Source organism: Gossypium hirsutum, chromosome A07 (assembly GCF_007990345.1).
Source record: "Gossypium hirsutum isolate 1008001.06 chromosome A07, Gossypium_hirsutum_v2.1, whole genome shotgun sequence".
Lineage (NCBI taxonomy): Eukaryota > Viridiplantae > Streptophyta > Magnoliopsida > Malvales > Malvaceae > Gossypium > Gossypium hirsutum.
Genome location: NC_053430.1, coordinates 21726138 through 21738474, shown reverse-complemented (window position 1 = coordinate 21738474; position 12337 = coordinate 21726138). Strand labels below are relative to the sequence as shown.

General features: G+C 35.8%; 1 protein-coding gene across 1 annotated transcript; it reads right to left on the bottom strand.

Moving 5' to 3' along the window:
* Nucleotides 1–4191: 4191 nt before the first annotated feature.
* LOC107953146 (uncharacterized) lies at nt 4192–12337 on the bottom strand. The gene is made up of 3 exons (XM_016888385.2): nt 12066–12337; nt 11616–11878; nt 4192–8993 (listed from the first exon to the last, which is right to left on the bottom strand). The coding sequence occupies exons 1-3, from the start codon at nt 12157–12159 to the stop codon at nt 8913–8915; spliced, it is 438 nt and encodes a 145-aa protein (XP_016743874.1). The 5' UTR covers nt 12160–12337; the 3' UTR covers nt 4192–8912.

Here is a 12337-nt window from a genome sequence, read left to right as displayed (position 1 = left end):
TTGGTCGGGCCATTTAGTACAGTTTATTAGTTAAAGTCTCCCCTGTTTAAGGGTATGACTACTCTGACCCCTGTGCACTACGAACCGAATTTCTCCCTGTACAGAATTCCAACGACCATGCCGTTTGTTTCCCTTAAAATTAGATTCAATAATGAATCCATGCATGTAAGGTGTGACTCTCAATAATTTTTTTACAATTTATGGTGAATTTATAAAGTCAGAATAAGGGATCTCGAATTCATTCAGACCTTGTTTCACAAGAATTCAAATATCACACAATATAGAATTTTTTTGCTTCCCCTGTTTCTTTCATGTGAAAATAGACTCATTAAGATTTATTTCCATAATTTTTTTAAATTTAATTCAACTTACACAATTTTTGGTGAATTTTCAAAGTCATGTACTGCTGCTGTCTAATACTGTTTTACTACTAAAGTTCACTTTTACACAATTTCACTTAATCCATTCCATTTTACCGAGGTTCGCTCAAATATTGAGCATATTGCTCATAAATTCAAATAAACATATACTTGCACTTGTTCATCACATAATCACTTTCACATGTATTTTCATTTAATCGATTTCCCGTTGAACTCATCGGAATAATAATGGATACAAAATTGCCTTCACATGTTCCCATTTCCACACTTGTAGCCGAAGCTATCTGGTACGCATAGTAGCCTGCACTTAGTACTACACACGTGATCAAAGTTTTCGGGTACGCATAGTAGCCTGCACTTAGTACTTCACATGCGACCTCACAATAGACCATTCGTATCGTTTTTATTCCGAAGGTTCAATCGGGAAATTCCTCACTTTTCAACATTTTACTAAATTGTCCGTAATCAATTTAAATTCATAATTTACATCAAATAACCATTTGATAGGCAGCCACATTTCATATGATATCAAAATATAATAACATAAAAAGAATCGATATATTATTTTTATGTACGAATTTACTCGAAGTGTCGATCTCACTATCCATAGTACCAATTGTCCATTCATAGTATAATAAGACACAACTCAAATATCAAATCAGCTTTTAAGAATTTACATAACATATATCACATATTTCATATATCACTTGTCATGTATCTTTATTTTCTTGCATTTCATGTAACATTCTTTCATGTCATATTTCCACATCATAAACATCATTCCATCAACTTTTCCAATATATTAAATCATAAAATATATGCAATAATAGTAAGAAATATAATTCAAACATAAAATTTCATTATTATTATCATACGAACTTACCTCGATCCAGAAACAGCAATTTACCATTTTAGTCCATAACCTTGTATTTTCCCAATTTAAGCCCGAATCTTGATTTCCTTCATCTATAATATCACATTTAGCCTAATAATTAGTCACACTATTCATACGGGTCCAAAAATCATATTTTTAAAAATTTTCATTTTGACCCCTAAACTTTTGCATATTTGCACTTTTGCCCCAAGGTTCGGAAATTAAACTTCATCCTATTTTCTTATGTTTTATGACATGCTGATAAATTTTCCCTTCTATGGCAACATCAAATTCTCACTCTAACATGTACTTATGACTATTAGGTATTTTTACCGATTAAGCCCTTTTGCTCGTTTTCACTTAAAACCGAGTAGCACAAGTTGTCTAACATAATTTAAAACCTCATATTCTATCATAAAACACCAAAATACACAAATTTCACCTATGGGTTTTTTTTCCAAATATGAACCCTAGGTTGAATTATTGCTAGCATAAGCTAAATCAAGTTACCAGGACTCCAAAAACATAAAAATCATTAAAAACGAGACTAGAACGGACTTACAATCGAGCTTGGAAGCTTGGAAACCCTATCCATGGAGTCTCCCTTGGTATACACGTCCATGGTAAAGAAGATGAGCAAAATTGGCTTTTAATTTTGTATTTTAATTCATTTTACCCTTAAAAGACCAAAATGTTCTTACTACTAAACTTTCCAAAAATTCCATTCATGTCCAATATTTATCCAAAAACTTTGAAATTGGTCAAATTTCTATTTAAGATCTCCTAATTAATATTTCAAAGCAATTTCATACTAGAAACTTCTAGAATGCAAGTTTTGCAACTTATTCAATTTAGTCCCTAACTTCAAATTAAGCACTTTATGCATAGAATTTCTTCACTAAATTTTCACACAATCATGAAATCATATCATAGACCTCAAAATAATCATAAAATAATTATTTCTATCTCGAATTTGTGGTACGAAACCACTATTCCGATTAGGCCCTAATTCGGGATATTACAATAAATTTATATCTATTTTACAATATGGATTGATGATGAAAATGATATGGAATTGTGATATTGATTATGTGATGATATGTAAATAGACATTGGATACCCTATTAACTGTTTGAGCAGAGTCGAATATAGTTAGCATGTCATAGGGTTACATTATGTATGGGTTTATACTTCGGCTTGTCTGATGATGCACTTATGTGCTAGTATATTTGCTTCGACTTGGCTAATGATGCACTTTTGTGCTGGTATATTTGCTTCAGTTTATTCAGTGATGCATTCCGGTGCCAGATTGATGTGTTGGTTGGTTGATTCGTGTATCTATCTTGAGCCCTAGTCCAATTAGTAGGGATTATGAATATAAACTCGATAAATGATATTGAATTGAAATGGTATTATGAAATGGAACCGTATGTGCATATATGTGAATCATGATAGAGAAAGCATGTTAAAGATCATGCGAACTGGTTATTATGAGCCCTGAGGGCCGATATGGAAACGTAACAAATCAATATATTAGAGAATGAAATTAGAAATTGGTATGTTGTGAAATGGAAGTATAAGTACCTTATGATTGGAAAGTTTGATATGGTATGTTTAATTACAAATGTAAAATGAATTGGTATATATAGTTTTAATAAAGTCAGGACATGATATCCATGGTGTCGCGACGTTAACCTATTAGTTTGAAAATTTTACAATTTGGTTCTTATTCGACCTTGAGTTATTTAAAGAGCTTTCATAAGCTTATATAAGGCTCGTACATGATTGTATAACATATGGTAATTATGGTTGAACTATTATATTGAATTGTAATTTAATCGTAGCTGCTCTAGCAATAAATGTGACATTTTGTAGCTCAAATTCAATGATCGAATTGAGTATGGGGTACTACAAATGTGAACTTAAACACTAACGAGTAACTAAGAATAAGAACTTAATAGTTGCAAGAAGTTTTACATGAATTTAAAACAATGTTGTCAATTTAAGAGGTATTACTAATCAAAATTTTGTAGACATAAAGAATACAATACATAGTGATAATGTACAAATTTTCTTATTTAAAGAATTCAAATTGTACATCATATATTTCAATTTTAAGCAGTGATAACAACATAATGTATATGGATATTTCACTCTAAAGTTATGTTGTAAATTTAGATCAATTAATCTTCTCAAAGACCTTCAAGTTTATTTTTCAATTTTTATTTTCTTTCATTACCTAAAACTCATTTTTCATTAAATTTGTCTATATATAAAATATATTTTCTAGTGGTAAATTTTTTCATTAAAAAAAGGAAGTTTTTAAAAACTCTTAATCTTTGAGTTTCCCAATACTGGATTAACTAGAAAAGAATCTGAGCATCCTATCCTATATATGACAACCAAAGGGATTAATTGCAACATAAACACTTTCGTGTTTTTGTTTTTTATAGGGCTTCCACTATTTGGTTTTTCCTCATTAATCCCTATCATTTGAAATCAATTCATAATTCACAAATTTTTATGTTACTATCATTTTTATTAATCGTTTTACAAACTACAAGACACCTAATTGGAATTAATCCACAAACCTAAAAAAATCTCCCTCCTTTCATAGTGACTAGTAGAAAAGGGCGGCAGTTCCCATTTTATTATTTGGAAATGAAAAACTTCCATTATTTTGGTAACTTAAAATATGTATTTTTCAAAAATTAAAAAATTAGTCCTTGTACATTGGGCTGAGTCTTCGGTCGAGTGGCTCACTCACAATGTTGACTCACTTAGAATCTTTTAATGCTAAGATCAATAGTTCAACCTTCCTCTCATAAATTATAATAATCTTAATGGAAGGTTGGTGTTAAAGAGTAGATTCGGAACCAAGAAAAAGCGAAGAATTAAGGGGAAAATAATAGAGAAAGAAGAAAAAGGAACAGAAACTTCAGAATTTCCAAATTCATATCTGTAAAGGAATGTTACTAGCATATATGGAAACTCAACAACAGCAAGAGAAAAAATTAAACACATCGTTTTGATAACAATGGTTCAACCCAAAACGACTCGTTTCACTAATACTAAATGCACCGTATAACCAATCATAAAAGAACTAATAGAATTAACCAATTCCTTCCATAGCAAATACCCCGTCCCTGAAAGAGGATCCTTGTCCTCAAGGATCAAACGTAGGAAAACGGCATTGAAGAGTCTGCAAATTCTCCCAAGTAGAATCCTCTGGAAAAGTGTCTGCCCACTAGACGAGAACCTCCACAACAGCATGGTTTCCTTGCTTGACTAGGCGTCTATCCAAGATTTGAACCGGTGTCTTAAGAAGAGATCCATCCAAACCGACTGGTGGTAAGGTAGGAACACTAATTGCTGACCCAATATGTTTCTTCAATAGGGAAACATGAAAAGTAGGATGAATTTTAGCAGCAGGTGGTAATGCTAATTTGTAAGCAACCTGGCCAACAAGAGCTTCCACCGGAAACGGCCCAAAATATTGAGAGGATAACTTCTGATTTTTGAACTTGTGGAGAAAATGTTGGCAATATGGTTGGAGCTTCAAATACATTAAGTCCCCCACCTTAAACTCTCGTTCCGAATGATGTTTGTCCGCTATTTGCTTCATACGATCCTGAGCACGAGAGAGATGAAACTTTAAGACCTTGTGCATAAGTTCTCTATGTTGTAATGTGCGATCCACAGTCGCAACAAGAGAAGCACCAGCCACATAGAGTAAGTGCAACGGTGGTTCTTATCCATAAAGAGCTGCATAAGGTGTGGTCTGAATAGTAGAATGATGAGTAGTATTATACCACCACTCTGCCAAAAGAAGCCAAATAACCCAAGCTGATGGTTTTTCACCAGTCATACAGTGCAAATAACTCTCCAAACACTTGTTAAGAGTTTCAATCTGGCCATCCGTTTGAGGGTGATAGGCCTTAGACATCTTCAACTTGGTTCCCAAATGGCGAATCAGTTCCTGCCAAAAATGACTTAAGAAAAGATGATCCCGATCAGAAACGATAGAATGTGGTAGTCCATGCAACTTGTAGTTATGCTGAAGATATTCTGTAGCAACAGTCAAAGCTGTAAAGGGGTGTGCCAAAGCGAGAAAGTGATCGTACTTAGTCAAACGGTCGACCACAACAAGAATAGTGGATTTGCCTTGGGATGGAGGAAGACCTTCAATGAAATCCATGCTAATGACAGCCCAAGCACGATCAGGTATAGGTAAGGGTTGCAAAAGTCCAGGAGAAGCTGAAGTTTCAATTTTGCAACACTGACAAACGATACACTCTCGAACCTACTGTTTAACATCGTTTGAAAGGCCTTTCCAATACAGCAAGGCAGAAATTCGATGACGAGTGGCATGAATGCCCGAATGACCACCCAAAGCACTGTCATGAAAGAGACTAAATATGTACTTTCGAAGTTGGATATCATGTCCTACCACCACTTTGCCCCGCTTGTGAAGAAATGTCCCATGCCATGAATACTTGGGATGTAATTGAGGCTGCTCTTGGACAGCATGGAACAACTGAGAAATTTTCTAATCTGTAGCATATGAAGCTATAATGCGATCCCAAACCTCTGACCAAGGAAAATGCGCAGTACCATCACATTAGAACAACTGAGAAGTGGGAACATAAGGTTTCCTGGATAATGCGTTGGGCACAGTATTCTGAGCACCCTTGCGACAATAAATGGAGAAATCATAACCCAACATCTTTGCAACCCACCGTTGTTGATAAGGCGTAATTGCTTGCTGCTCAGAAAGAAATTTTAAGCTCTGGTGATCTGCTTTGATAAAAAAACGTTGCCCGACCAAATAGGAATGTCATTTCTTCACCGCAAGCAAAACCGCAAGCATTTCCTTACTGAAGTATGCCACTGGCCGACCCTTTTGTTGTAGAACAGCCCCGACCCCTTGACCACTAGCATCTATTTCCACACAAAAGGTTCCTAGAAATTTGGTAACGCAAGAACTGGAGCCTGACAAACAGCCGTTTTGAGCTGATCGAAAGCAGCTTGTTCCCGCGCTGTGCATTGCCAAGGTGCGCCTTTTTTAACAAAAGAGTAAGGGGCTTAGCCAATGGACCATAACTTTGAATAAAGCATCTGTAATACCCGAAGAGTCCCAAAAAACTCCGGAACTCATTGACGGATGTCGGTGGAGACCAACCCAACACGCTCGCCACTTTGGCACGATCCATGCTAACCTCTCCTTAAGAAATCACATGGCCAAGGTATTCAACTTATTTATCACCAAAAACACATTTGGACTTCTTAGCATAAAGCTGGTTAGAGCGCAACACTTGCAGCACTTCTCGCAAATGGATCAAATGATCAGCCCACTCATGAGAATACATTAGTATGCCATAAAAAAAACAAGAACTAATTTCCTCAAAAAGGACTGAAAAATCAAATTCATCAAAGATTGGAAGCTTGAGGGAGCATTGGTCAAGCCAAATGGCATGACCAAGAATTCATAATGAGCAGCATGAGTTTTAAAGGCTGTTTTGTACACATCTTGCTCATGCTTTCGAATCTGGTGGTAGCCCAAGCGCAAATCCAGCTTGGAAAAAAAAATTGCTTGCCCCAAGTCATCTAGGAGCTCCTCAATGATTGGAATAGGAAATCGGTCTTTGATAGTCAATTGGTTAAGTTGTCTGTAATCCATGCACAGCCACCAACTACCATCCTTCTTTTTGACCATCACCACCGGAGAGGCAAATGGACTGTTGCTATCCCGAATTATGCCCTCATGCAACGTTTCTTGGATCAATTTTTCTAATTTCATTTTCTAAACTGCTGGATATCGATAGGGCCTCACTTTGACAACCTGAGACTCATCCATTAATGGAATTCGATGGTCCTGCAGTTGATGAGGTGGCAAACCTGTAAGAACTTGGAAAATGTCATCGAAGTTAGCAAGAAGATCTTGCAAATCTAGTGGTAACTGATTTGATTGCATTGTGAGAGTAGTTTGATCCTCAGAAGTCAATAACATCGGATACGGCCCATTACCAATCAAACTCAAGCACTTAACGAACTGATTACTAGAAACAATCTGAAGTAAGCCTGGTACAATACCTTGTAACATACAATTCTGTTTTTCGTACTTAAATTGCATGGTTAAGTTAGAGAAATTCCATACAATTGGACCAAGAGATAACAGCCATTGAATGCCAGGCACCAGATTAAACCCTTTCACAGACAAAATTAAAAAGTCGGTGGTGAAATGATAGCCCTGAGCCTTCCATGAAACTGCTCTACACAATCATTGAGTGGACAGTCGAACCCCATTTTCTACCATTACTCGTAAGGTACTACTTTGCTCGATTGTTAAATTCAGTCTTTTGGCCACTTTGAAGTCAAAAAAATTGTGTGTACTCCCAGAATCCACCAGCATAACTACTTCAGTGTGGTCAATAACTGCTGAAAATCGCATGGTATTATGCCCCTGCAACCCTTGTAAAGCATGCAACGACAATATAGGACTTTCCAGAATCGGTTCTATTGAATCTAACTACTCAGGATATTCCTAAGAATCTTCAGATGATGGACTCTTAACATCAAATCCTTGGTTCCAGGTTGCTTCAATAACAAGTTGACACAATTGAGATTTAGAACATTTATGACCTGGAGAGTACTTCAAACCACATAAAAAACAAAGGCCCTTCTTCTATCTATCTTCCAATTCTGCTTGGGATAAAGACTTAGGTGGACTCCTTTGAACCGCATTACCCTACACCAACCTGCCTTTTACAATCGAACTCCCCACTTCTTGTTGCATTCGCGAAACAGGAAGTAAAGGTTTCGGTGAAATATAGCCACTGCCAGTATTGGAACCTTTCATTGATGGTCCACACACAATGTTTTCAATCTGTCTAGCTAGGTTGTAGCCTTCCATCAATGACTGAGGCTTAAACAACATACTGTCCAATATCGGTCTTCAAATTACTAATGAAGATACTCAAAGCATAAGATTCAGGTAAGCTTAACTGATTCAACAAACTCAAAAATTCATCATGAAACTGCTCAACGGATCCATGTTGCTTGAGAGTTACTAACTCAGTCATAAGGTCGAGAAAAGAGTCAGAACTAAAACGTTCCTTAATCCCTCTAGCATATAACTCCCACGTCAACTGGTGCAATCCACCATGCCTCTGTACAAACAAGTGATGCCAATCTAACGCCTTCCCTTCTAAATGTAAAATAACCACCTTGACCTTAGAATGCTCACCAACATTTTCAGCCTCAAAATATTGCTCTAATTTTACCACCAACCTTTAAAATTTTCACCATCAAAACGTGGACAATCCACTTGAAAGGAAGTATTTACAGTTTCCACCGTACCTCCGCGTGAAGACAAACTCGAGTGTCCTAAATCTGGCATCGGAGACACTATGAGATGTTCCTTTGTAGGGAACCTAGGAGGAGAACCCAAAATCCCCTTTCATTTGCTCGATGCCAACCCAGTAACTGGAACAGAAGGAATCTGCCTAAAATACTGTTCAAACAACGAATGAAGCTCAGATCTAAGTTCGGATCTTACCTCTGACCGCACTTCCGACTTAAGTCCCTCTTGAAAATCCTTCAACCTCGCATCAATCCTAGCATCCAATTGAGAAAATTCAACTTACAGCTGCGTCAGTTCACCTTGCATCATACCAAACTCTTTCTGCATTCTGGTCGTCACTCCTTCTACGGCCATAAGGATCGAGTAGCTCTGATACCTTTGTTAAAGATTAGATTCAGAACCAAGAAAAAGAGAAGAATTAAGGGGAAAACAATAGAGAAAGAAGAAAAAGGAACAGAAACTTTAGAATTTCCAAATTCAAATCTGTAAAGGACGGTTACCAATATATATGGCAACTCAACAACAGCAAGAGAAAAAATTAAACACATCGTTTTGATAACAGTGGTTCAACCTAAAACGACTCATTTCACTAATACTAAACGCACCGTATAACTAATCATAAAAGAACTAACAGAATTAACCAATTCCTTCCACAACAGTTGGACAACCCATTGTAGAGAGACTACTAGTCCCTTAAAGAGTCTCACACAAATAATACTGTTAATATCGCAACGATTTGAATGATCCAATGCCCAACCTAACATATTGTGAGTTAACTCGTAATTTTCTTTTCCAGGAAAATCTGGAGTGGGTAAAAGGATTAGCTTAATATGGAATGATGTTCACAACCTGAGATCTGTCCATAGCTAAAATAAGCAAACATCCCACTACATTCATGCCAACACTCATATACCCATGTTCTTGGTGGCTTAGGCATCGGAGATTGAAAATCCAGACACACTGAAACCAATTTTGAAATTGAACGAAATGCAAGTTAATTGTGGGATTCCATCACCCGTTAATGTCATTTTAAGCGTGTAGGAACCTTGCAAAAGCCATACATAAAAAATATCAGCTAATTACCACTTATGTTAACTACCACATAATATATAACTCGAATTAAGAGTTCTAGATCACTTTCGGTCATACTTCCCTCCTAAGAAAGAGTAAATCTTGGTTTTGGACCTGACTGACAGTTAAGAACCAGATTGGTTTAAATATGCAACCAAATGGTGCATCAACACTTTCATGACATATGAAAAGCTAGGGAATATCAGATTGTCAAAATGATCGAAGAGTTCAAAACAATGACAATTCAAACCAAGTTGAAAAGAAACAATTAAAAAACAAAACTTCGAAAGCAAAGTAGGTTAAATGCAGACAAGAGAAAAAGATATACAAAGATCAGTGTTGTTGAGTGTGCAAGGCACACTGAGGTAATAGAACCCTCATATCGGATTGAAGTGAAGTGCAATATTTATATGTGCTAGTTTTGGTATTTGCCTATAAATATATATACACAAACATCCATATCAAGTTTAAGATATATAATAAACTCTGAAGTGCGGTCTAGTTTTTCTACAAAACATGCATATTGTTCTATTGTTCAGTATGCATGATTTCCTTATGCATCATGTCTATTATTGAATATTCAAATACTGAGATGTATAGATATGATACTATCTCTTTCTTGCTACTAAAGGTATATCTAACAAAAATAATAATAAGAAAAAAATAACAAAAAATATTACAAGTTCAAGTTCCACCATGTGCAAAATAATGTGTGGACTTGTTAGTTAACTTGAATTAAGTTATTTAGTTTATTATTTCTAAAGATTGATCCTGTTTAGACCTATTGATATAATTATTCATAATTTAAAAAAAATAAAATAAAAGAGGACTTCAATGAGGTGGGGTTTCTTTTATTCCTATCGCCTTACAAAAAGGCATGCCTAGGTACATCAAGCTTGCACCCTGATCAAATGGACCTCACTTGAAAGGGTCTGAAGCGCTTTTCATGTCCTACACCTAGGTGCACACCTTGACAACAATGGTGAAAACAAGGTCTTTGATTTGAATAAAACCATTGGAGTTTTACATTTAATTGCCTAAAGATAAGTGAAATTTTATAAGGGCTATTGGTAGTTCTACTCTATGTTACTTGCACTAAAAAATGGGTATCTTAAATTTTTTCTAAGTTGTTTCCATGCATTTGGAGGGTTTCTAGAGGGCTATATTTCCATACCCATGTCCGAAAATGTATAGTACATGGGTGTCAGACAGGGGTACTTCAAGGAATGTGAAGAGTTGGAACAAAATGGGTTCTAGCCACTAAAATCCCTTGAAACGTCCATTACAGATTAAGCAAACATAGGGTGAAACTAACAGGGAACGTCATCATCAATAATAAATTGAATATTTCAAAACACATCAGGCATGGATTAGTTTCGAATTTCCCATCCTAGGCTAACATATTGAAACATAGTGCAGCTCAATTTTAACAGATGAGTAGCAGGTCAAAGGCAAAGTGTCAAGAAACGTTTAAACCTAGTTTGAAATTAACCATAAAAATGGAATTAAATGAAGCAACCATCCATTTGATGATAACATGTAAAATGGTTAGGAATTAACAAAGGAAATCACATATAAGGTCAAACAAAGGTGTCTATGAGATTTCTTATTGTGCCTACATGAGACTTGAGGACAATGAGTCGTTAATAGATATAACTTTGAAGACCAGTTTGCATTCTATCTTAAACATATGCTGTTTTCATCGTTTCTTTTCCTTTTTCTATTTCAAAAAACAAAGGGTGACGTGGGACCTTAGAAATGTGAGATACTAGATCAATCATGAAGCTTTCAACCAAGCATATTGCTTTACCTAATTGAATGGCTAGTTGAACATCTCAAAGTTCAAGTTAGTGTATAAAGGCACCTCACAGTTAGTATAACCTTAAGAAAAAAGAAAGAAAAAGTTATGGCCATATGTGGAACTTACTGATGGAGTAAGTCTAGGTAAAACTTGATTGTGAGAGAGTACAAAGTTGCCAACTGCAATAGGACAGGATGTTTCCTCACAAAGTGGATGCGTTTCTTGATAGATATGAAACCCAAAGTAGGAAACATCAATCACTGCTTTGCCTCTAGAGATTGCTTGACCAGTAGAAGTTGAGATGAAAAAGGTGGCTGGCTTGCCATTAACCACTAGATTAGGTGATATATCGATTCCACTGACTTTCACAACATAATTACCTCCATTATCTGCATTGCTTGCAATCCAAAAATAGATCATGCATATATTAAGATCAAAAGGCGAAGTAATTGAACACAGATAAAAAGGGGAAAAGAAATTAAGAATGTATAGACTAACATATATGAGTTCCCTAGTAGATATTTCAAGTAAAGGACAAGAACCCAACAACAATGTAGCAGAAAGAAGAAAACAGACCGCAATATTTGAAATTAGTGGCTTGAAGAAAAGGCAAGAAAAGCAAAGATATAGCTAAAAGGGCGAGCTTCAATTGAGTTGCTACAGTGTCCATTGCAGGATTGCTTACGAGAGTTTTCTTCACTTCAGTCTCCAAATGCCAATTTAATCGGGAATAAATAATTGCTCTGTAAATATATTACCTATTCACATTGCAAAACTATCTTCTTCTTTTTTTGGTTGAAAGGGGACCAAACTGCAAAACTATCACAGTCTAGTTTGTCTTGATGTCA